Below are 27,321 nucleotides of genomic sequence, written 5' to 3'. Positions count from 1 at the left end.
AGATATAAAAACCATTACTAAAACGAAGGAGTCCTATTTTCCTCCTTTAATGCAGGTAATATACTAGGCGTTAAATAAGAATTTAGGTTTCTTGCCCTTTTAAAAATGACTTCTGGTTTCTCCGGTAAGAATGGAGATAGAATTGGATCCATCTTAATAATATGCCAATATTTACCAAGCACATGTTGGATTTCATTATGAGAATTATTAAACTGCGTGATAAAAGCACATTTCATATGCTCTGATTCCTTTTGTTTACTCGAATCTTCTTTTTGGTATAGAATTAAATTATTTCTATCTAGCAGACTTGCTCTTGATATGGCTGCATTTATGAGAGAACCAGAATAGCCCTTTTCCAAAAACCTTGTTCTGTATACTTCACAAAGCTCATCATATTTTTCCAGGGTACTACAATTGCGTCTCAGTCTAACTAATTGATGTATTCACTGAAAGGGTTATTGATAACACATATTTACTCTCCCAATCTCCCATATACAAATTCGCCACACTTGGTGCGCAAATTGTCCCCATAGCACAGCCACATGTTTGGATGTAAAACTCATTCAAGAAAGTAAAATAATTGTGTTTTAACACAAAATTTAAACATTCACATAAAAATATGATTTTAAATTTATCTACTGCAGGATCCTCCACCAATCGTTTTTCTTTAGTTTCTATTCCTTTTTGATGGGGAATCGATGTATAAAGTGTTTGAACATCGATTGTTCCCCACGAATAGCTTTCCTCCCATTGAAAATCTTTTAAAAGTTGCAGAACATGTGTGGAGTCTTTGATATATGTTTCTAGCAAGAATACATAAGGTTTTAAAAAAAATATCTACATATTCAGATACTCGTGCTGTAACAGCAGAACTGCTAGATAAAGGTAAAAGTTTAGATGTGATTACAGATGAAGAACATCGATATATGTATAATGAATATCCACGATTACCAACCATCTACTATCTGCCAAAGATACATAAAAATCGGGATATGCCTCCTGGCCGCCTGATTGTATCAGGCATTGATTCCCTTACAGCACGAGTATCTGAATATGTAGATATTTTTTTAAAACCTTATGTATTCTTGCTAGAAATATATATCAAAGACTCCACACATGTTCTGCAACTTTTAAAAGATTTTCAATGGGAGGAAAGCTATTCGTGGGGAACAATCGATTCCCCATCAAAAAGGAATAGAAACTAAAGAAAAACGATTGGTGGAGGATCCTGCAGTAGATAAATTTAAAATCATATTTTTATGTGAATGTTTAAATTTTGTGTTAAAACACAATTATTTTACTTTCTTGAATGAGTTTTACATCCAAAAATTTGGCTGTGCTATGGGGACAATTTGCGCACCGAGTGTGGCGAATTTGTAAATGGGAGATTGGGAGAGTAAATATGTGTTATCAAATAACCCTTTCAGTGAATACATCAATTAGTTAGACTGAGACGCAATTGTAGTACCCTGGAAAAATATGATGAGCTTTGTGAAGTATACAGAACAAGGTTTTTGGAAAAGGGCTATTCTGGTTCTCTCATTAATGCAGCCATATCAAGAGCAAGTCTGCTAGATAGAAATAATTTAATTCTATACCAAAAAGAAGATTCGAGTAAACAAAAGGAATCAGAGCATATGAAATGTGCTTTTATCACGCAGTTTAATAATTCTCATAATGAAATCCAACATGTGCTTGGTAAATATTGGCATATTATTAAGATGGATCAAATTCTATCTCCATTCTTACCGGAGAAACCAGAAGTCATTTTTAAAAGGGCAAGAAACCTAAATTCTTATTTAACGCCTAGTATATTACCTGCATTAAAGGAGGAAAATAGGACTCCTTCATTTTTAGATATTAGTAATGGTTTTTATATCTGTGGTAAATGTAAGGAATGTCCACATGGGCTAATAAGAAAACATTATTTCATGATGGAGGGGGTAAAGAGTTTAAAGTGAAGGGATTCATAAATTGTAGCACCATGCTTGTAGTCTATCTAATAGTGTGTGGGTGTGGAAAGCTATATATTGGCAAGACCAAAAGGCCTTTGAAAATAAGAATTCTCGAGCATCTGAGAAATATAAAAAATAAGGTAGATAATCATAGTTTACCAAGACATTTTAAAAAATGTCAGCATAGTAGTCCCACAACTTTAAAATTTATGGGGATAGAGCATATAAAGGTGGATAAAAGAGGTGGAGATCGGGAGAATGTATTGACACAACGGGAAACGTTTTGGATTATCACCTTAAATACTCTGTCCCCTTGTGGTTTAAATGAGGGATTTGAGATCACCCCCTTTTTGAAAAAATAGATTATACAGGTGATTCCCATCCATCCTGTGTCCTTACATTCCTTTTTTTTTTTAATGTATTTTTACTGTACTTTTGATGGCTGTTATAGTGTTACAGGTTTAGCATTTTTCTAACTTATGTGCATGTGTTTTTAATATTATTTTTTAAAATGTATTTTTTCTTGCAGGATTGCAACTGATATGCATTTGTATATGAGGTATATTAATGTTGTTTTTCACATTCTATGTAATATATTAACACTGTATGCATTATTATTCTGAGATACAGATGTATAAAAGCTTGTTTAATATAGCAGTGTTTTCTATGAGACATTTTCTATGAGACATTCTATATTTGTATGTTGCCATTTGAGCAGAGTGAAAGTATTAATTGTAACAAGCTACAGCTGTGAATCATTAAGTGTTGTGATGAATTTAGAGATGTGAGAGCATTGATGCTATTTAAAGGATGACTGTATAACGCCAGCCAGCCTCCTGATGAAGTCTTATGACGAAACATGTAGTGGCGTGGCTTGGCGTTTTGGATTGTGCAGAGGAACCATTTCCCAGAGAAGTCCTTGGAGACGTCCAGGTTACAGACCGGGTGACTGCCTCTGCTTATTATTGTGCTGTTTACGCTAGCGGTGGCTCTGACCGCTTGTTCTGGTACGAGCATTGTCATTTTTAAAGATTGCAATAAAATATTGTTATACTTTTAAGCACGATGTGGTGCCCCCTTTCTATGTTTTCTTTCTAATATATATATATATATATATAAAAAAAAATGAGCTTTATAGCTAGATATATGCACAAGGCGTTTGTTTTGTGGGAAACAAAATTATACATAGAAAATCCCATCAACGTTTCTCACAGTGTACTGTAAGGGGAAGACGGCTATCACAAGCCTCTGTGACTGTGTTGACAGATCACCTTGGTGACCAATGTCATTGAAATTCTGTTGTTAACTACAACAAATACACTGACAGCCTCTGTGTGGTTGGGGTTGGAGTCTTATAGACTTGAGGCAGAAGGAAGAGACAGGTGCCCACAGGCTGTGTTTACAGCGCAGTCCCATATAAATGTGCTTAAATGAAAGGCAGAGTATTGTTCCTTGGATTTTATTTAAAGAAAATAGACTGGTCTGTTTGATCCTTGAAAAGTGCTGCATTACATAACCACAGAGGAATATGTAGCAGAGACAATTAGGAAACCTACTGTATGCATGGCCATGTCACGTTCGGTGTGAAAAGGTAAGTCATACTCTAAACTTTATGTGGCTATCAGGGTATTACTATTTATGAAGTGGGCATGTACCTATGCATACCTCCCAACCATCTCACCTATTGCATGACTATCCTATTTGTGGAGGTCTGTACCAATGTGCAGTGTTTTGGGAGGTGGCCGGCACTGCAGAGCAGCAAAAATCACTGGGAAAGTGGTGGCAGCCATTTTCCCAGTGACTCGTGCATGCACAGTACTGCTGTCCCCGGGAAAATGGCGCAGGTGCCATTTTCCCAGAGACCCACGCATGCTCAGTATATTCTGGCACTTAGCACATGCCGGAGAGAGGAGGGGACCCACATTTAGTCTGCACACGGACCCCCTCCTCTCTTAAAACACCCTTGCTTAAACTATTTACCTTATCCAAGCAGATGATTTTATTTGCTCAGCAACAAAGCTGTTTTTTCAGTTCCTGATGAAGTAAACAAGTGAAGGAGACAATGGCATCTCTGTCTGTGTTCCTTGATGTTCCTAAAACTCCTAAGGAAAATGATGACCTACGGGAAGAGGCTTTTCTGAAAGACACAGATGTCAGAAAAATTTTCCTCCAGCAAAGAGGTAAAATGGGAGCTAAACCTATTCATATCTGTACAGAGACAGCAGGGCAATAGGCACATTGCATAGTGCAAAAATAGTCATCCAGGAGAATTTGGCTCTTCACCATCTAGAAAATGATATCCCTACTCTCAAAACACTCATAAAGTAAACTATTACTAAGCAAAGAGGCCTGGTTTATGATATTTGCAGGCAAAAGTAGTTTGGATCCATAGCTGGAAAGTGTATTGTGGGATGTCTTGGCCTCTTGGGGGCCCCAAAGCAGATGCTCATTCATTATGCTAATTATTGGGGCTGGGCGGCCCCCTAAAATGAATTATCCAACTTGCTGCGAGTGGCAGTGGCGGATACAAGTTCACCAGAGCAATTTAACACTGCTCCTGAGCGGAGACAGCTGATCCAAAAATCACCTGTCTCTCGCAATCCTCTTTATTGCTTCTTTTGGAGCAGTGAAACTCAGGCCGCCTGCCTGAACTAGGCTGCATGATGCATGCGCACAAAGCCCTGGCGGAAGGAGTCGGATAGGGGTGGATGGACCAAAAGGATCCCTCCTCACAGCCTGGGACTACTTCCCATAGGGAAGGAGCGGTGGGTGCTCCATCTGAAGATGGCAAATACTCCCGCAGTCAAGCTCCGAAAATACTAGCTTACTAGTGTATGGGGACAGATCGGGGCTGAAGGGTAAGCAGGAGATATCAGTTATATTTCCTGCATTACCTTTATAATGAATAGCCCCGATCCTTAATTTTTACAAAAGTAGGTGAAAATGTTAATTTTTCACCTGCTTTTGTAGAAATTAAGTGATGATGAATGGACCCATCTGTCTCTTCATACTATATATGTCTTTTTGTTGCATAGAGCTTGTGTTTGATGGCGGTCAGCCCTGGGTTCCACCACCAGTGAGGAAAGTGTATCTACAGATAATCAATGATCCAACACGAAATTATGAGCCTCAGCCAGTAACCGGATCTGCGGAGTTTATCCGCGGAGTTACAGAACTTGCTCTTGGGAGGAACAGCAAGGCTATCCTGGAAAACAGGGTAAACCATTGGCCACTGAAATTATGTTTGAGTTCACTTACAGTACCTGCAGTGACTTAAGTAATTATGTAAACAGGTTTCATTTACAGCTACTGTACATGTGCACTACCAACATCCTGTAACAATCTGACAGGAGAATGACATCAATAATGTTCTGTTATTAACATCATTCAGATGCTACAGTCAGTGGCTACAGCTACATATTCACCTAGCTGCTTGTCTACATGCAAGAGGTGACTTTGCTTAAATAATCCGTGCTTCAGTTTGTCTTAGTCCTGCGAACATTCTCTCCAACACATCACAAATGAAAGCAATAAGTGTTCTAAACCCTGTAATCACACCTAAATAATACTTCATACACCAGTCAAAGACTAAGGGGTATATTTACTAAAGTGAGAGTTTTTATAAATGAAGATGTTGCCCATACCAACCAATCAGATTCTACTTAACATTTAACGAACACCTTCTAGACAGGGGCATATCTATAATGGGTGCAGGGTGTGCAGGGCACACGGGGCCCCACACCACACACCCTGCACCCATAATATATTTACCTCTCTGGAGTCCCGGCACTGTAAAAATGTCTGGAAAATGGCCGCAGCGGTCATTTTCCCGTTGTTTGGGCATGCACAGTACAGGGAAAATGGCTGCAGTGGCCATTTCCCCGGTGACCTGTGCATGCGCTACGGGCTCTGGGCACACTCTAGTACCCAGAGTCTATAATTCTGGTGCTTGGCGTGCATAGCTCAGAGCACTGCTGGCTGCCAAACGGAGAGGGGGGACCCATGACGGAGACTGCAAACAGGCCCCCTCCTCACTGGAAATGCTCCTGCTTCTAGAAGATAATGGCTAGAATCTGATTGGTTGCTATGGGCAACATCTCCACTTCTAAATATACTCTCACTTTAGTAAAATGACCCCAACAATCAACTTTTTTTTTTTTTTTTTTTTTTTTTAGAATTAAAATTTGAGATTTAAAATGCACCCGACACCTACAGACAATGGGCTGATATTGTGTGGGCAGCACCAACGTACACAAGGATGCAGCTATTACATTGCATTACGCTAGTGTTTACTTCTCTGTGAACTAGAATCTATTGTTTACCAAGTAATGGGCACAATCAATTTGTAAACAGCAAGTTACATTGCGAAAGGACTTTGCACACACTAATGAGTTTGGGTACAGATGTTAGATATTAACTAACGCAGATGTTGGCCCATCTTATGTGACAATAAATGCAAACTGTATGGCTGTAATATCTGGTCTACAAATTCAGGCCATATGGAATGCAATTAATAGTTCTCATTAAAATAAATTATTAAAGCAAACTTTCCTGCGGCTATTAGATCGCATGCCCAATCTGATGAAGATAATGGATTACCATCCTTCTTCTATTTTATTGCCAGGCAAGTGCCGTACAAACACTGGGGAGCACCGGAGCTTTCAGAGTCGCGGCAGAATTCCTCAGACGTTGGTACAACATAACTGGGAAAGTGTCAGTCTGTATCCCCCTATGCGCTTATGGTAAGTCCCGTCCTCCTATTGTGTTCAGGTTTCTAGGGCTGTAGTACAAAAAGTGCTGCACTGGGTAATGGGGAACCATATAGACACAAGGCACACCAACAGTCCTGGTTTTAATGATATCCATGCTTAAGCACAGATGGTTAAATTAAAATAAGTGAGGTACTAATTAAGTCACCTGTGCTCAAGTATGGCTATCCTTAAAACCTGGACTGTTAGTGTGCCTTGAGAACCGTGGTTGGGAACCCCTGCTCTATAGCATTCGGCCTTTACCAACTACTGTTTTTTCCCCCAGTAAATAATAACTTAGGAAGGGGTGTTTGACAGAGGCATGAGAAAAATAGTTAAAAAATGTAGGACATACAGTGGGGTCTATTCATCATCACTTCATTTATACAAAAGCAAGTGCAAATATACAAATGTTAGTTAAAAATGTAAAAGTTAGTTATTGGGACCATTCATTATAAAGGTAATACAGGAGATATCACCAATATCTCCTGCTTACAGTACCTTTCAGCCCCGGTGTGGCCCGCCATCCCCATGCACTAGCATGGGGACCTAAATTCATCAAGTTCTGAAAATACAATATTTTCATAGCATGACTGCGGGAACTTATGCCATCTGAAGATGGTGTTTGTTCCAGGACCACTGCTCCTTCCTATGGAAAAGAGTCCCGGGTTGTGAAGAGGGATCCATTCTGATCCCTCCGCCCCAAATTCGCTCCTTCCGCCAGAAGTTGCGTCTGCATGAACTGACATTCACACATGTGCAGTAGCACTGCTGAGTCAGACTAAGTTTCATAGGGAATGTGGAGACAGGTAATCTGCGGATCACCTCTCTCCACACCTGATCAATTGTGAATTGCTCCAGAAATCTTGTATCCACCGCTGCTGCTCACACCAAGTTGGATACTTAATTAACATAATGAATGGACTCTAGTGTCTTGGATATGCTGCAAGCAGACAACTTATTTAATTATTATTTAGCATGAACACATTTTAATGAAAAATACATTACTAGCACAGGTCTTAAGAGACACTTACACTGACCTGTTCTAACTACCACTAGAGGGGAAAATATTCTACTCCACTTATACTTTACATACACAGAAAACATATCAGCAATCATATGGGCCTAAGTATAAGTATGAAGTGATATAATGTATGTACTGCACTGTAAAACTCTATATAAAATTGAAACTGCAGCACTTTCGGTAAAAATTATCTGATACTATAGGGCTTATGTAGTTTGCTGTATGTATACTTATTAAATAGCATAATTTATGCATTTGTATACTACGTATGAGCAGCAACAATTTGCATGTGTCTCTATGCAGATTTTGTCATACCTTACACTTGCGGCTCCTTATTAATGAAGAGGCAGCATAGGGGAGAGAATAGGAGGGCAAGTGTGGGTGAGTTACGTAACTGAGATAGATCTGGACCCAGACACATATATGCTCTTGTCAGGAACTGGATCTCCAGCAGGTGCTGGGGGGCTGCTGTAGCAATATAGAATTGTTAACATGAGGTTAAATGGTTACAAATTACAATCACTACAAGCTGTCCCTTAACTAAGTGTTATTGTGTACGACTCATCAGCTTTAATAACATCACATGTCTTAGTCACCAGACTGATTAGACTGCAGGTGCAAGACTTGTTTACTTGGGTCTATAAAAGGGTCTGCATGTGCCCAAGCCTACCACTGTGTTATTGGAGTGTCACGGTGCTGTACGGCTGTACAGTACATAGCCCAAGAAAGATTAATACCTTATCATATTGACAGATGTTTATATTATATCATCTGTATCATGTTCTCTTAAATAAAACCCATTCTGATTTGGTAATCAATGTGTGAACTAACCTCCTTGTTCACATTTGCTACACACCTACCAACTTGTAGGCATCTGCCAATAGGAATGATAGCAAAGATTAGCAGCGAATGTGACCCCTCCAGTTGATAATACTTGAACCATCAGAGTGGCTGCTATAATCCATTATTAGCATTTTTGTATTTGTGTTTGTTTTCTATTTTATATGGTAAATGTGCCTTTTGCATTTATTAATAACAATGTCAAGACTAATATCTGTTCCATATATGATTTATACATCTCTGTTATTATATTGTGTATAAATATGGTAATGCATTCCTTCTACTAGTACTGTCAACACTATCGCGCTGCATAAGTGTAACACTTACCTGACATACTCTAGCATTGTAGAGTTGGACAAAACATGGGTTATGTCTAGCTGAACATAAGCATGTAAGTGTCTTCTTTATGCATGCATCTTTTCTTGCCTATGTTTAGGGTTCAAATGCACCAAATCTACTTCTCCCCTATATCTTCAATGGCTCTACAGACTACAATGATCCATATGTAGAACTGAAAGACTTTGGGCTATTTTACAAGCCTCCTATATACAGTATGTACAGTATGCCCGGTGGCTGTTAATATCAAAATAATTTCTCATTTGCTTCGAGATCAATGTTTGTGCAAGTCCAATAAGCCACCACTGAGGTGAAAACAGCCATGGCTGGTGGGGGCTGTAGCATCTTCTATCAAATCACCAGCTACAGTAGTGCCGGGTGTCTCTGTGGTTTTGGAGTCAGACACAGGTTATAATCCCATCAACCTCTATTATAAGCCACTTGTTCAGTTTGGAATAATGGGCCTGATTCATTACGGATCGCTATTGCCATTGCAGCTGCGATTATGCACGCAGGTCTTTTGCGAAAATATGCTAATGACTGTAATCGCAAAGCTATTATAGAGACAACCAAAGCCAACATAGAGACGCCCACTACAGCTTACACACATTTGTAATACCTTGCAATCCTGCATATACATCGGGAACATGGAGTAACCTTCGACGCCTCATACACAATTACAACAGGTCAGACCTCACTCAGAAATTGCTAACCTCGTCGCACGCAGTGAGCACTCAAGCTGCTCATTTATGCACGCCCAAGTAACGGCATTGAAACTGACAGGCACGTCTGCATTCATCGACCACTCCCCTGTCACCACCCCCCAAACGCTGACCTGATGTCACTCACTTTGCAATGGTTTTGTATCTGCGTAGGTGAATGCAGAGCAATCGGAATTCTAACTCGCGTACTGCGATGCATACTCATGCGCAGTACGCAACAATCGGACATCTGCGTACGCTATCGCAATAGCGGTCCATGCTGAATTAGGCCCAAAGTACATTATTCAGAATACAGTAGTCTCACAGCAAAAGCCAGTTAGTATTCTGCCAAATAGCTGTTATTCTTCTGTCACAGAATTGTTATCTTTTCTAATTGTCTGTGTGAGGGTTTCAGCTGCAAAGTGCTGACTTAGGATGTAACCTAGGAAATCCTACTTCTATGAGAGAGTTTAGTATGTAAATGCTACGGTACATTTACAAATATATATGTATATATATTATTACCAGTTATTTATATAGCGCACACATATTCCGCAGCGCTTTACAGAGAATATTTGGCCATTCACATCAGTCCCTGCCCCAGTGGAGCTTGCAATCTATATTCCCTACCACATGCTCACACACATATACACTAGGGATAATTTTTGCTGGGAGCCAATTAACATATATATATTATATATATGTATGTATATGTATGTATGTGTGTGTGTGTGTGTATATGGCTTGGGCATACTGCAAATGAGAATTATATTGCGATATTTAACATTATGCTCAGTAAGCCCACACACATAAAGTAAAATGCTTTATTATGAAGAAAAAATATTTTACCAGTATTGACACTGTTAAATACTAATTTTAAGTGCAAAACAATTATAAAATACAAGTGATTAAGCTCCTTTCATAGTTTCAGGAGGAGCCCATGGTTGAGTAATTATCTCATAATGCATTTTTGGAGCAGAGATTGATCAGATAAGCAGATGAGCTCCTGTGGTGATGACACTGGTGCGTCCGGCTTTCCCAGGATTCCCAGCGAGGTCTTTAGGCTTGGCATTTGTAAACACATGATGCTTGGCACGCTAGAAACAATTACAGTCACTCTAGGGAGAGATTTCACTCAGTGCCATTATACAGCTCACTCCCACCCCCCCCAGCTTGAATTGTATTTTCTTACTTACGACTCTTAGATGCCTACTGGGAGCAATGCCCACATCCACAAGCCATTGCTTTATTGTCTATTTTTATTCATTTCCTTCTTGTAGTTACAGCTACATCTCTCTCTCCGTTAGCGTTTCTCATTCCATGACAGGAAGATATGGGCGGCTACACTAGCCAAAGGAAAAAACACAATCCTGCTGCTGTATAGCTTACAGGGCTACAGACCAATGGCATTCAGACTAGATATAAATATGCTGCTGTTTGGTCCTTTGCATAGCTGGATCACACGCAATGCTATTGTATAGGATGGCACCTCCATTGTCTGCTGACGCAATCTTTGTTTACATTGTTCAGTAACCATCAAAGGGACTGCAGATTTGTGTTTTATTGCCAAATCTATCCGGGTATTCAGTATAGAATGAATGTATAGAATGATTGAGACCTGCTGACCTCTGTGCAAGGCTTTTTTTTCACTCCAGAGAATCAATGCATGCCTGGGCCTGAGGGTAAAGGGAACATTACTGTACTTCCCTGGATGAAAATGGGCATCACCACATGGTATTATAGACCTTATCCTTCAGGAAAACCTCCATAATGACCCATGGATGTCCCCCCATGGGAAGAGAGGCCATGGGAGACATTCTCACCTACCTTCACAAAACAGTATCTATATGTGTGTCTGGGGTGTATTTATAATGGTTGCAGGGTGTGTGGTGCACATGGGCCCCTTCACCGCAACCCCTGTACCCATATTTTTTTTCATACTTACCTCTCCGATGTCCCAGCCGCTGCCATTTTCCCGGCATTTTGTGTATGCGCAGTGGGTAATCACCGGGAAAATGGCTGCCGCAGTAGACTCCGGGAACACTGTAGTGCACGGAGTCTACTGCTGCTGTCTGTTTGCTGACAGCAGCTGGGGAGAGAGGAGGGGGCCCCAGATGGGGAGTGAACACGGGCCCTCTCCTCTCTAAATACGCCCCTGGTGTGTGTTTGTGTGTGTGTGTGTGTGGCTAACTGCTTGCAAGGTGTACTGCCCCGCACTAAGTGTCTGACAAATTTGTAGCAACCAGCATAACCAATACTCTATCTTCCAATAATCCAGTCAGATGTGATCTGAAGAACTTAGTTTATTATTCGATAGAGGAACTTGCGTAGAAATGATAAGTAATGATAAGACAAGTGATGTGATGACATGTGATGTGGTAAAACTGTAAGCAAACAATGAAAGGCAATTACTATATGTACATGGGAATGCAAGGCAAACATATACATGACATGGGATATGCAAACAAAATGAAACATACAGTATGCAAATTATAGACTGTAATGTCACATAGTACAGCTTACATGCATAACATAACTGGCTAAGCAGATCTATGGCACAGTTGAAGCTTAGAAATCACCATCGGATGCTGTACCAGGTTGAGCATATGTAATGATGACTGTCTGGTACCATGTGAAAAAGGAAATGGCTGCTTACAGCTCCTTTAGCCCAGAATGCATTGCTAGACTGCTATGGAATGTTAAGAAGGTCAAAATGGATCAGGTTTAAACTGCTGCTGTCCTGACCACTAGGTGGGGCTGCTAATGTAAAATAGTGCAACATAACAAACCCTATGCTGAAGGCATGACACAAGGTTTGCCTTGACAAAGCCTCATTAGCGAATCAGCGGTGTGTAACAGAGCCCTGATTATATAACGATTGTATGGAAATAGATTACGAATCCTTAACAGCTAGCTTAGAATGTGGAAGCCTAGCCTAGAATAGTGACTCAGAACATAATTGTCCCTAACTACTGCCGATATTCATACAGCCCAGTAAGGGTATGAATTGAGACGACTAGGAGCAGAGTCTTATGTTAGTGACATATATAATAGCAGACTCCTTTAACTGATACAGGAGGATACTGTATGTTCTACCTATATATAATGTGACTATAAGAATGGTCAGAAATAAAAATCACTGTGCCAGAGAGGAGCAGACTATACGACAGCAGATTCCTCTTAAGAGCCCTATTTATCACAATCGGCATTAAAAATGCTGATGTGAGAAAATAATTTATCCAATGTGAAAATTTATATTTTCACATGAATAAAATCTGCTCTACCTGGGACATGGGCTCCGCTAAAGGCCTGTCCAGGAGCAGAGCTGGAAGCATAGTAAAATCGGTGCCACACATAGTAGTTTCTTAAATTCTTATGAGGGGATGTGGTCATGCCTCCTGGATTTGGCTTTGCCTCACCACTACCCAAGCCCGTCTGAGCTCTCGACGGCCCTTGGGACAGAACTCTAACACCCACTCTGTAGAATACTCTCCCTTTCCAAACATTAACTGTAAACTTCTCTCTGCAGGCAGTTTATCATATTCCAGAACAACCCACATAATCTCCATAAGTAATTCTAATGACCTGCCCTCTACACAGTTCACACAAAACTTACATATATTCTCTTTGTACACTCCCACATCCTTCTGACACCAGGCAAACAGCCCACCAGGAACCTCTGCAATCCGACTGGACCGATCTGCAATAGGTATCCTTGTGTATCAGATGCCTTTTTCCTTATAGACTGTAGGCTTGTGGACAGGGCCCTCTTACCCCTATGTCAGTCTTGTTTTATTACTGTTCTACTGTATTGTTGTTTCGTAAGTAAATGAAAAAAGCGCAACAGAATATGCTGGCACTATATTAGTAAATATTAATTAATAAGTACTACAGATGTAGCTGATGTCATTGCTGCCGTGATGCGAGCGCATCGTGGCATGGATGGCGCGACTAGTGTCCCCGCATCTATAGTATGCGTATGCACGCGCACATCTGAGACTTCAATGGGGAGAACGCTGGCTGCGCCTAGACACAACCCAGCGAGTGCAGCGCTATGTGCGTGCGCAACGCGGAAACTACATCTGTAAATTACAATGGTACAAATGTCTTTCCTTTGCCTGTAAAATGTAACTAAGTTTGCATGAGCATGCTCCGCTATCGGTCAGTATTGCTGATGCGTAGAAATATTAGCTTGTTCTGCAATTACAGGTGCAGTCAGTAAGGCAAGTGATCTCCCGCACTGGCAGTTTCTTTTGAAATGTAAAACATCTATTGATGTGATGTTCTAAGGAAAGCACTATTCATCTATAATAAAGGTTACACTTCACATTAACTAAACTCATAATGACACATAAGACTTCTGTCCCTGCCTAGATAACCATGCAGCAGAGTAGTAGATTTCTACATAAATGTGTATGTGTATATATATATATATATATATATATATATATATATATATATACCTATTTGTTTTAATGACAATTAAGAATTTCTCCCAAAAGTCCCAATTTAAATAGGACAGAGATCATCTCCAAAATAGATTTGGGTGTACTGTATGCCATCGGGAAATGATGGTGGTATTCATGGCGTCAATGTATTTAAGGAATAGCCAAGTTTGTCTATTCAATTGTTAAGCATGGCTATGTCCTGTGGTCAAATTCTATCTATCTATCTATCTATCTATCTATCTATCTATCTATCTATCTATCTATCTATCTATCTATTTATCTATCTATCTATCTCATATCTCTCATTCATCTATCTATCTATTTATCTACCTCTCTATCTATATATATATATATATATATATATATATATATATATATCTAATATCTATCTCATATCTGCCTATCTCATATCTGCCTATCTCATATCTGCCTATCTCATATCTGCCTATCTCATATCTGCCTATCTATCTATCTATCTATCTATCTATCTATCTATCTATCTATCTATCTATGTAAATCACTTAAATTGTAATCACTTCCCCACCACCTTCATTGTGTCCTCTGTCTTGCTACGTTCCCCCATCCTCATTGCATTATTGCATCAGTGTCTATCTCAATAAAGATTGATTACTTTTGTTTTGAGCTTCTGTCTCCCCTAATCAACCTATTGAAGGTGCGGACCTGAAGGCATAAAGAATGAACTTGTGTGCACAGACCCTAAATATGTATTAAATATATAGGCAAACAAAAAGTGATAGTCTTCCATGCAGAGATTCCTCACTTACTGTACATCGCTGCCCTGAGCCATTTCTGTTACTTATCCTCTAATCCTGCTCTTTATTGTACTCATTAGACTGGTACCACCGAATATTTGAAGCTGCTGGAGTAGCAGATATCTGTCCTTATCGGTTTTGGGACAGCAAAAATATGGGCCTGGCATTACCTGAGTTGCTAGAGGATCTGGAGGTAAGGTGCTGGGTAGAGCCAGTTATTTTATTTATTTTTATATATTGTGACGTAATCACTAATAACTTTATTTTTAATTTGCTATTCTTATTTATTTGTGTGTTTTAATTGATAGGACAGATTTTGTTCCCCCTGCTCTTTGCAGCTTATTAGAACCCTTCTAGCTCACTTGTGCCTCACAATAAGGGGTCTATTTACTAAGCCTTGCATGGAAATAAAGTACCAGCCAATCACTTCCTAACTGCCATGTCACAGGCTGTGTTTGAAAAATGACAGTTAAGAGCTGGTTGGCTGGTACTTTAGCTCCATCCACTTTATCTACCATCCATGGTTTAGTAAACAGACCCCTAAACGTCTTGCTAAGTTCATCTCATCACCTGCCAGAAATATGATGTAGCTGTACACAGCTGTGCAGTGTGATTATATTAATAGGCTAGGGTTCTATACTGTAAGTGCAGATTATTTCTTATGTTATTTCTTTATCTTGTGCCAGAACTCTCCTGGCTCTTCTGTTGTTGTGCTGCCCGTGTCCTGCAATCCAACCGGAATACAACTTGCCAACAGTGAGTGGAAGCAGATAGCAGATATAATGAAGGTGAGAGATAATTGTTTTCCTAGCTGTAAAGAAAGTAATAACAAAGTGATAAGGGCGTGGGATAGCTGCTGACATTATCCTGCCAACCTGGGAGCGATATTATGCACTATGAATGCCAGCGCTTTTCCACCCTGAAATGTCAAGTAAAGATATTATTAGACGTCATTCTTAGCCCTAACTATCACTCCAGCATGGTTCTCTTTACTCTTAAGTAGCAATCACTGCAGCAGTCTGCCTTATCTACTGTACTGTATATGAATGGACAACGGGATTACTGTTGATGTATTACCGGTCACATTAGTATCTAGCAACGGGGGATTTTCCTGGCATTTTTAGCACTAAACAAGCAGGTCATATCGATATTGGTTTATTTTGTGAGATCTCACATGTGGGGTCTATTTACTAAGCCTAGGGTGGAGATAAAGTGGATGTATAAAGTACTAACCAATCAGCTCCTAACTGCCATGTCACAGGCTGTGTTTGAAAAATGACAGTTAGGAGCTGGTTGGCAGGTACATGATCTCCATCTAATATGAGAACTGCAGTTCCTAATATCAACAAGAAAATGTTATATGACAAATACAATACAGCACTGTACATGAAAAAAATCTAGTGTAGTTCCCTATGGGAAAGAATAAATGAACTGACTGTGATTAATCAGGAATAGATAGTTCAGCATATAAGGGAACCCATACATGTTACAGAGGAAAACGCATCAAGGTTCTTATGCTTTTACTGAACTGCTTACGTTCTTTTGACCCACCAGTCTTTCACCAGCTAATTCTCTGCTGCTGCTGTTGGGGGTCTCTATCCGGGACACGGAACACACCTCAGTGTGGGAGGAAGGAGCACGGGGCCTGATTCATAGCCGGACGCTCTGAAAGAGTGCTCGCTCTGAATCAGTGCTTTTTTTTTTTTTGGAGCCGCAACCTGACCACCCACAGCTATAGCAAGCGGCCATGATGATGGTCGCGATGGTCAAGACCATCGCGACCATCGGGCTTGCGACGAGACCCTTGTGGTAGGGTCTTGTTCATCTCAAGCCCCAGAGAGCTTTCGGCTCTAACAGAGCCGGAAGCTCTCCACTGACATCACTCGTGATATCAGTGGGTCCGCCCCCAAATGGCAAGCGTTCCCTCGGGAACGCCTCCGTTTGGGCAGCCACCGCCCCGGTCCGCCCACCAAATGGGGTAATCTGTCACTCAACATTGACAGCTCGCCCCCTTTGGTGCAAGACCCGGAGCAACGGATTGCCCGTCGCTAGCCGGGTCTCGTGCATGTGCACGGCGGAGCCGGCTCCGTCGTGCGCATGCACTGTGGGCCATTATCGACCCGGTTGCGAGCGCTCAGTGCTTGCGACCGGGTCTGAATCAGGCCCACGGTACACAGATTCCATTGCTGTCTGGGCCCTCCTGTTACAGCCTCCTTTAACCAGCTGCGGCACAGCGCTTGAGCTGCACGCCCCCTGCAATCATCTGCACTACACTACTGTGGCTTCACGCAGGACAAGCAGCCGGGGTATTCACTCCGGCTAATATCTAACAGGAAGCCTGCTTACAGCGGTCTGCATTTCTGCCCAGGATGGACGACTCAATATACCTACCTCCTGGGTTTTGCTCCATGCCCAAGACTGCCTTAAATTGAGTGGTGAGTGACTTTAACATCACTGAGGATCCATGGCCGTTCCCCAAATTGGGAGAGAGACGCTGATGATTTTCTATTTTGAGCAACTAAGTATTCAATTTTGCATGTACTCCTCTATGGGTTCCCTTATATGCTGAACTATCTATTCCTGATTAATCACAGCCAGTTCATTTATTCTTTCCCATAGGGAACTACACTAGATTTTCTTCATGTACAGTGCTGTATTGTATTTGTCATATAACATTTTCTTGTTGATTTTAGGAACTGCAGTTCTCATATTAGATTTATTGTTGCCATTTTGAATATGAATAAAAGAACTTCTAGCTAAAGCTTTTTTGTTTGATACCTATGTTTCTATGAGTTCAGTCGCAAACACACAGTTATTTTTTATTCCTTGGTGTTTTGGGGTTAGTAAGGCAGAAATCCCCCTGTGTCAGCTGCCAGTGATTCACTGATGATCTCTGGTTGAATTTAGCGCTCCACCATTTCCCCTTTTTACATTATCTCCATCCAAGGCTTAGTAAATATACTTCTGTGTTTGCTTCTATTTGTAATATCAAAACTACTATTTAATATCCTCTTACGAACATTCAGAATGTTAGTTCCGATGTTTACTGACGTCAGTGGTGGCAGGCCTGTGACATCTCCATGAGTCACCCAGTTTGGACCCTCTGCCTCCTCTTCCTGAGATTTGGTGCTCTCTTGTTTTAAAACACTAGTTACTAGGACAACCCTCGGTAATATTTATGGAATGTAAAGTGAGAATCACCGCCAGCAACAGTGCAGCATTGAGCCTTCAGCTGGGGCTTATCAGAATGCTCCCTGGATTCTGCATTGGTCAACAAAAGTAGGCATTCCCATGGCTCTAGGTAGGTGTGACACATGGAGTATTGATGCATAGTGTTTGGGCACTAGAGGTGGGGGGAATACAGAGGGTGCAGATATATTATATTTTCCCTGGGGATGCAGTCCATTTCCCATACAGGAATACTCTCCTGGAATGACCAGTGAACTGAGGGCCTGATCCAGACCCGCTCGCAAGCGGGTCGATGGTGCCCTAGTGCACATGCGCACGACGAAGGGAGCTCCGACGTGTGCATGTGCGAGACTCGCATAGCGACGGCCAAGTCGTCGCTATGGGTCTCGCACCAAAGGGGGCGTGCTGTCGATGGTGAGTGACAGCACGCCCACTATGGGAACGCCTACCGTCTGGGTCCGGCCCCATGACGTCTCTCCCATTACCCACTGCAGGAGCCGGAAGATGGAGCGGCTCCTGCAGTAGGCGCAGCAGCAGTCAGTGAGAGTCTGACAGACTCTCATTGGCTGCTAATTAAAACAAACACACAGCTGCCTGCACCAATGGCTGTGTGTTTGTCACTGTGTAATGCTGACCGAACTCCGTCCAGTCAGTGTACATGCGCGGTGCAGCTGTGTCACAGAGACACAGACTGCCCGCGGCCCAGGGGGCACATGGCACCCTGCCCCCCGGCCTAATCCAGGCTGTCAGCTTAGACAGCTGCCGGGTACACAGTGGGCGGGGCCTCCGCACACCTTCGGCGCCTGGAGCTTGTGCTCACCTAGAACCGCCCTTCCTACGACCCTGCCTCGTACACAATACACCATACGGCGAGAGACAGAGAAGTGTTGTGTACCGTATCTTTCTTTACATTTTGCATCTTATTCGCACCGCAGGTGCAGCGAAACACCACTCAGTGTACTAGAGCATCTGTGCTGCAACTTTAACTGCACAGAAATTAATTTTAAAAACGTACAAAGTCGCAGATGAAGTACAATGGAACTTGGCATGAGAAAAAGCTGCGGCCGCTGCATTGTAGCACTTCGTATACAGATTTAGGGGTCTATTTACTAAGCTGTGTTAGGAGATAAAGTGAACGGTGATACGGTACCAGCCAATCAGCTCCTAACTGCCATTTTTCAAAAACAGCCTGTGAGATGGCAGTTAGGAGCTGATTGGCTGGCACCTTATCACCGGTCACTTTATCTCCTAACACAGCTTAGTAAATAGACCCCTCAGACTCAGTCGCAGACAGGTGTACAAATGTTGCACATCAAATTCATTAATGCAATCTAGCAAAGTACAGTTGTTTTACTTATGTGAATAAGATGCACAATTTGGTTGAAAGAGATGCCCAGCGTGGCTGGGTCACCCAGGACTTGCCCTTTTGGCGCGACTGAAGCCACAGTGTATGAGGACACATCTGTATAAGCTCATATGAGCTACTTTTATTTTTCGACAAGCAAAATCAAAGATGCAACATGTATCTGGAACTCCTGCTTGTCTTTCCTTATTTTTAAAATGACAATCATTTTAAAGGCAAAACCAAGCTGGATTTGCCTTTAAAATGATTGCCGCTTTAAAAATACGAGAAGTCTTGCAGGAGTTCCCGCAGCGGCTGCAGCTCGCAACCTATGGCATAAGCCCCATGATCTCCTTTTCTCTTCATACCTCAACGCTGCCTCACGCACATGTAAGCTTTCACTATGGCCTATGGCCCGAAGCACACTAATTTGACTTTTATTTAACCCTTACAGCTCTGTAATCTGAAGCTATTTTTTTAGCTGTTTGTATCTTTATATGCATTTCAGAAAAAGAATATGTTCCCGTTTTTCCACCTGACAGCTCAGGGGCTGGCCTCCGGAGATCTGGATGCAGATGCCTGGCCTCTGCGGTACTTTGTATCTGAAGACTTTGAGCTGTTCTGCTCCCAATCATTTTCCGCAAATTTTGGATTGTATGGTGTGTATTCTAGGGACATTTGTTGAGCTCCGCAAATTATGACTGTAAGGAAAATCACTTTATTGAAATATAAAACTTTGTACCTTCGCAGGAAAGCATATTATTTATATATTGCCAAGTAATAATTACAGTTGTGCCCCCAGAGATTATAATAGGTCATTTTAGTTGGTCAAGGTACTAGAAGATTAATTTTTGTTTCAGCTGTTTTTGTTTTCCTGACCAGCAGGTGAGAGAGTTGGGAACCTGCTAATAGTATTGAGGAACAATGAAGATGTTATCCGAGTCCGCGCTCACCTGGAGTGTCTGGTGCAAGGCATATGGTCATCACCGCCAGCTATAGGGTCACGAGTGGTAGCAACAGTGCTTAATAATCCAACTTTGTATGCAGAATGGTGAGTTATTGGTTAAACTGTATTTGTGATTATAATTCTATGGCCTGATATAGATTTGGGTGCAAGTCCAACTGTGCGCAATAAGTCTGCTGTATTTTACGCTGCTTGTGCAGAAAAAACAATGTAGTTCAGAGCTTCGCATAACTTGAATATGCTGCCTCCTCTGTCTGTAGAATCAGATTGGGAGAGTGCACGTGCAAATTACATACAGTACGGCCGTGCACATGTGAATGTACAGTGTCACTCCCTCTAGACATGAGGACTATTTGCGGCTCTCAAAGGGGTCTATTTACTATGCCTTGGATGGAGATAAAGTACCAGCCAACCAGCTCCTAATTGTCATGTTTCAAACACAGCCTGTAACATGACAGTTAGGAGCTGATTGGCTGGTACTTTATCTCCGTTCACTTTATCCAAGGTTTAATAAATACACTCCAAAGGGCTCGGATTAAGATACTGTACATGCTGCTGCTGTTGAAATTAACATGTACCCCTTAAATAAATGCTTCCTTATAATAATTAGCCAGCATCAGTGACTAGGAGCTTGTGGTCCCCTGTGATACCAGCCCCAGCTTGGTCAACACAGATTGGAACACCCAAGGGATTTAGCGCCTGAAAAATTAGTATGCACCCCTAACACCCTGAATAGCTCTGGGGTTCCTCTTGGGACGCGCTTTGGTTGCTGTAAAGCAGGGGTGGGGAACCTTTTTTCTGCCAAGGGCCATTTTGATTTTTAGAAAATCATTTGGGGGCCATACAAAATTGACTTAAAATTTGCCTCCTATATTTGGTTAAAAACGTTATTAACTCACCCGTAATGCGATGGCTGTAAGTAACTGCTTCTCTTTGGTATGTTGCCAGGCCGAGTCTGGAGGGGCAGTCCCTATGGATGTGTGACAGGCAGATTGATAAGGCAGCCCTGGGGTCCGCTCAGTCCTAACCAGCCTGATGACATCACTGACTGTACACCCCCCCTGCTGTGCCACCACTGCCTGCTTGCCCTTGTTGTTAGGGTGAGACCCTGCACGCCCCTGCACTAACCAGCTCAATGGCAGCCCTGATTCCCCCCTCCCTCCCCGTGTGCTGCCTGCCTGTCACCGCTGATGGGGAGAGAGCCCTGCATGCCACTCAGTGACAGCCCTGATACCCTGATCCCCCCCCTGTGCTACCTGCCACCGCTGATAGGAAGAGAGCCCCTGCACTAATCCGCCCGATGACAGCCCTGACACCCTCCACCGCTGCGCTACCTCCTGCCGCTGATAGCCGATGACAGCCCTGACACACACACCCTCCCCCCGCTTTGCTACCTGCTGCCGCTGATAGCGCAGCGGGGGGATGGGGTGTGTAAGGACTGTCATTGGCTACCAGCCGCCAATGACCATCCTGACATCCCCTCTCCCCCGCTGCGCTACCTGCCGCCGATGACCATCCTGACATCCCCGCTCTCCCGCTGCGCTACCTGCCGCCGCTGACAGCTGCTACACTACGCTGATTCTGCTGCTGCTGCTGACAGCCGGCTGGGCCGGATGATTTCACCCTGCGGGCTGTATACGGCCCACGGGCCGGAGGTTCCCACCCTGCTAAAAGCAATAGATTAGATTATTAGAAGGAAATAAAAATACCAGCAAGCTCTTGGGCAGACTCCCTGGGCATAGTTTATGGCAAATACAAGCACCAGCAAGGTCTGGTAGCCAGGGCGTGCTAGAAATGTAGTTTCACAGTACTACCTAATAGAAATATATATATATTATATATACGCACTGTTTATTGTGATATTTTATTTCAAATTAAAACATAATCCTTCATTTTCCACTTTAGTATTTGCTATAATCTTATTCTCTTATTAAACAGTCTGATAGTAAAAAAAAAATAATAATAATAATACAAAAAATGATTGAAGGGTATTTGATGGACGTCCATTTGCAACATTACCAAATAAGAATGGGATAGTACAAAAAAATAGACAATCAGAGTAGCTTGCTTCCAATTGGCTGGTGTGTATTGATCACCCTTCTGATTGGCTGTTTGTATATTGACACTATTAATGTGGCTACAAACTTACACAAGTGTTTCAAGCAGGCATTAGGTCATGACTTTCAGCACATAATTTGACTGCAAAATTGTGACCTGCTCTAAATGAGGCCCTATGTTCTTCTTATATATGAGTAAATATCTATTAATGCTTGCAGTAGCACAATTTCTTTGTTAGACAAGCATTTGTATTTTGATGTTTCCTAGGTGGCAATGCTACAATGTGAAATAGCAAACTTTTTGTTTTGGGTATATTGAGGCTTTGCTCTGAGGTGTGCTCTGTGGTTTCACTTCACAGGCCCCACACAGTGCATAAAGCCGCTACAGGTCCTTTATACCAACGCACTTCCTCCATTCACATTAAAAACACAGTAGCACATCGCAGAATACCACGCCACATGCACAGTGCCACTTAGGGCCAGATTCAGAGACGGGCGAACTTTACACAGGTCAAGCGATTGTTTTCCAGTGCGCATGCGTATAAGTCACAATGCGCACGTGCCATGAATGCTTTGCGATTATGCTTGCACAGAGGATCCACTCGCAAAGTGAGTGCCAGGTAGTCATCATTTGGGGATAGTAATGGGGGGTGGTCAGAAAAAACGCAGGAGTGTCTGACTGTTTGAGCGCCGTTTCATGGCCGTGCATAAAACTAGCCATTGTGATTGCATTCGCAGTATGAGAGCTCTCTGTGTGCCAGGAGAGCTGCAGTGTTTGTGGCTGGTCAGACCTGCCGCAAGGGCAAGATGGCTGCTTGATGTGTGTCGATGTTACCGATATTTACAGGTGAGAAGGCAGCAGTGGGTGTCCCTATGCTTGGGTGATTTTTTCAACAATTAGCATATATTCACAGCTGTGTTGCATGCAAAATTGCATCTGCGATCGCATTTGCGCCTGTCTCTGAATCAGGCCCTTAGCGCAAACATTTGAGTCCATATTATCTTAGCCCGTACACCTGTCATGTCTCAGTGTAACCCTGATATTTTTGTCATTAGGAATGACAGCCTTAAAACAACAGTAAAACGACTCCTAATTATCAGAGAGAAGATAAGGGAGAGGATGAGACTCTTAGGAACATTAAGATCTTGGGAGTACATCACCAAGCAGGCCGGCCTGTTTGCTATCACTGGATTAACCTGTAAGTAATAATGTGGAAATCACTCAGTCTAACAATGGCTTCTACATTGCATGTCATATTTTTCATTGTCTGAGTATTATCGACTACTTGATGAGAAATAAAGTCCAGTCATATATTTTAGATTTTAAAGACTAAAATGAGACTATGGGGGGTGCATGCTATGAAGGAGTCCCACTCATCCTTAGCACTGAATGGGATAAACTTGTAACGTTTCTTTGGGGACTAACTGTGTACACTTTATTAGAGACTGTATTATGACCCACAAGCAACCTAAATGTCCTATTGTGTGGGGGTTTTTTGTATTATTTTTATTTATGTTCGTAATTAAATAAACATGAGGGGAAATAATGAAACAATCTTCTTTTTCATTGGCACCTAAGTTCAGGTTACAGCATTTCAATACATAATGCTACCTTGCAGCATTTTGGTAGAACGGACGGTTTTGTGAGTACTGTTATTATCGCAGTTTTCTGATTATGCGCATGAGCAGAACAGGTCCTGCAGTCTCGCTCAGAGATCCTCCAAGCCGTAGCATGATTGACATGCTGCAGCATTTGGGGCTGGAGCGGCGGCATGCCTTGGCTGTGTTCCCGGAAATGGATACATATAGCCCCCATTTTCTTGGAGTCCCGAGGCCAGGGTCTGCGTGGGATACAGATTTCCTGGCCTCCCAGGCTGCCAGTCTGAGTAAGCTGAAGCTTGGTGCTGCTGCCATCACGATTGATGGTCGCGATAGTGATCTGAAGCGTTGCGCTCAGATTGCCCTTGCTGAGAGGAGACATCTGCTTCCTATAGACACCTCCTGCAGCATTTAAATATTTGCTGGACGTTACTGCACAGCCAATCCCTTGCGTCTGTGCAATACTGCCCAGACCTGAATCAGGCCCAATGTCCCCAGGTCTAATTAAACAGGGCACTTTCTCCAGCATAGGAACACCTGGTGAAGATCTACTCTAACAGAACTCTAAAAGCTAAGAACCATTCAAAACTATTATTGGAGGATTCTAAGGAACCAGAGGATATCAGCGACAGGCGAGTTCCAATGTGAGATGGAATGAAAAACTCCTCTCTCTAATATGCAGAGAAGATAGGATATAATCCTGCTCATGTCTGATGTGTCTCCCATGTGATGCTGTCCCAATGCATATTAACTATGTATATTCTGTAGGTCTCATTTCCACTCTTAGCTGTGACCAAACTACTTTTTTTTTTAAAAGGAATGATTGCTATTAAATATATAGAATGATATAGCATTTCTGAGCAAATTTTAATCCTCAGGAATATAATCACTTTGCCACTTTCTATTTTTCCTGACAGCAAATCAAGTGGATTTCCTGGCTAAGAAAAAACACGTATACTTATGTGAAAATGGACAGATTAATATATCCGTCCTAAATGCCAACAACCTGAATTATGTCACGCAATCTATAAATGATGTTATTCTAAGGGAAGTGACATAACTATTGTCAATGCATTTAGTGTGGACAAAAAAAATCTGGATTAAATAGTTTTGGATGGAATTTTTGCTAATTCTTGTATATGATTCTCACTGGAAAAATCCATCCTATGATGGGATATACAGTCTAAGCATGTGTAATTCGTTTGGAGAGGTTTCAAAGAGTAAGCATTGCAAGTTGGATACATGCTGGTCTTTGTCATATATTTTTAGAGCTGGCCCTAGCCAAACTAGTGCCCTAGGCAAGATTTCGGGTGGTGCCCCCCTCTCCGGTGGGATCCTGAAAAGGGGTATGGCCTCACGGAAGGGGCATGGTCTCATTATGCTGTAGCCCCTTCCCCCATTGTGCTGTGCTCCAAGCACCCTTCCCCCAGCACAGATTACAGCACAGCACCCGTCACAGCGCCTCTCACCCAGCACAGCACAAATCACAGCACCCATCACCCCTCTCCCAACACAGCACCCATTACCCAGCACAGCACCCCTCTCCTATCACAGCACCCATCACCCCAGCAGCTGGTGCCCAGCCATACCTGCCCCAAACGGGCTTGGATGCCCCTAGGCAATCCAAATACCCTATGCATTTGCTTAGTTTGCCTATGGCTAGGGCCGGCTCTGTGCATTTGCTATTATAGATTATAGAGTGTCACTATCAGGTCACAATGGTACCCTGGCAAGGATTATATGGCTTAAATTATTCTGACTCCTGTCTCCCACAAAATAGAATTTCAAAGAGAGCCCTTTCTTTAGGAAACCAGTTGTTGGCAATGATCACTGCCGCCCTCTGCTGGTCATATTTGGCAAATACCTGAGCGATAAAGGAAGGATAGATACAACCCATCAACTAGAAATTACTACAGATTCCTGATTAGGTGATTGTTCACTATCCAATCAGGAGCTTGCTGTTGTTTCTAATTATTACTGTATGTTGGAGCCTTTCTTCTGCCAGTGCTTCCTGACATTTACTGATCTTACCAGCAGAGATTCACACTGATTACCATACCATGCACCGGAAGAGGTCCCATTGCAGGGACCACCAATGTAATATTAGTGAGTGGAAGGGATGGTTAAAAATACCCTTTAATATAATGTAGAAAACCCCTTGTAATAAAATAGTCACAGGCTAAAGTCCATGCATGCATGTTTTGGGCCACTTATCAAATAATAAATGCAGTCACATGGCCATTCAATGAATGATGACACCAAATATGAACCTCTGATATGTAGTCTTTACAATGAAGGAGATTCAGTTGTCTAAGTAACTAAAGCATGACGTAGTATGTCATTAAGTATAGCATAGTCATCGGAAGTGCTGAGTCTTGGAAATCTGCTCAGTGCATTGATAAGGAACCTTTAATATACTATGTCAGTAATAGTCCGTAGATGCCACTATTGTTGTTTTTTCTGTGCCAGTAACTGATCTGTCAAATTACTAGGAATCAGCTCTAAACCACTAACAATATTCACATGACTTTTACAGTGTGTGTGTAAATATAATTACTGTATTAACAGCACCACCTGGTGACTAAATATGTAACTACATTTTTTTAAAATAAATGGCTACTAGGTTGACTGAAGCAGTGGCAGAATGACCGGCTTTGCAGCTGGTGTGTCTCATCGGGGCCACATAGGTAGTAGGGGGCTTGTTGAGCCCCCCATCACTGATTAGATCATAATCATTGTTGACCCACAGCGCCAGCAGCCGTCATACTGTCAGATGTTGGCGACTGCTACCCGTCGTGGATTGCATTGAATAGTCTGGACTATCACATAAAAGGACAGAAACAAAGGTGTCTATATCAGGTGTATAATTAGACTGTTAAAAAGTAAATTTTTTAATTTCAATAAAAACAGATAAAAGATAACCACAAAATAAAACAAAAAATGAATGTGTGAAGGAGATGAAACTGTGCAATAAACACTTTTTCTGCCTGTGTGGATTTATTGTTCCTTTATAGTAAACATTTTGAAAAAGAATCTCTGAACTGCTGGGGATTATTTAGTATTTAGAGGGTCGGGTTTTGGGAACTGTAGCTTTAGGAAAAATACATTGTATATAAAGAGAGTACCATGTATCAGGGAATTGGTTGTATAGTATAGTAGTCACACTATGACTGAGTCTGAGATTGATTGTTAGCCATTGTGCATGCACGTAAGCCGCACTGCACACACGCAGCGAATGGTTTGAGATTACATTCGCACAGAGAATTCACTCGCAAACTGAGTGACAGGTAGTCCAATGTTGGGGGGAAGCGGTATGAAATTCCAGCAGTCGGGATGCCTTCTGTC

The 27,321-nt window shown here is 42.1% G+C and overlaps 1 protein-coding gene across 1 annotated transcript; it reads left to right on the top strand.

Annotated features, from left to right (window-relative positions):
* Positions 1 to 3,332: 3,332 nt before the first annotated feature.
* LOC148509346 (aspartate aminotransferase, cytoplasmic-like) lies at positions 3,333 to 26,927 on the top strand. Its single transcript, XM_088443242.1, has 10 exons — positions 3,333 to 3,546; positions 3,987 to 4,135; positions 4,991 to 5,172; positions 6,580 to 6,697; positions 14,906 to 15,018; positions 15,512 to 15,613; positions 19,865 to 20,015; positions 20,242 to 20,407; positions 23,434 to 23,576; positions 24,894 to 26,927. Exons 2-10 carry the CDS (start codon positions 4,018 to 4,020, stop codon positions 25,034 to 25,036), a joined length of 1,236 nt encoding a protein of 411 aa, XP_088299368.1. The 5' UTR covers positions 3,333 to 3,546; positions 3,987 to 4,017; the 3' UTR covers positions 25,037 to 26,927.
* The last annotated feature ends 394 nt before the right edge of the window (positions 26,928 to 27,321 follow it).

The sequence above is a fragment of the Taudactylus pleione genome, unplaced genomic scaffold (genome assembly GCF_031769625.1).
Source record: "Taudactylus pleione unplaced genomic scaffold, aTauple2 ptg000329l, whole genome shotgun sequence".
Taxonomy (NCBI): Eukaryota; Metazoa; Chordata; class Amphibia; order Anura; family Myobatrachidae; genus Taudactylus; species Taudactylus pleione.
Note: the sequence above shows the minus strand (reverse complement) of the source record. Positions and strands in the feature narration are given on the sequence as shown.

Excerpts from the sequence above, each read along its gene's own strand:
- LOC148509346 (XM_088443242.1), top strand. The coding sequence starts at position 4,018 with ATGGCATCTCTGTCTGTGTTCCTTGATGTTCCTAAAACTCCTAAGGAA. Across the intron at positions 15,614-19,864 it reads AGATAGCAGATATAATGAAG|AAAAAGAATATGTTCCCGTT; the intron begins GTGAGAGATAAT and ends TATGCATTTCAG. Across the intron at positions 20,016-20,241 it reads CGCAAATTTTGGATTGTATG|GTGAGAGAGTTGGGAACCTG; the intron begins GTGTGTATTCTA and ends CCTGACCAGCAG.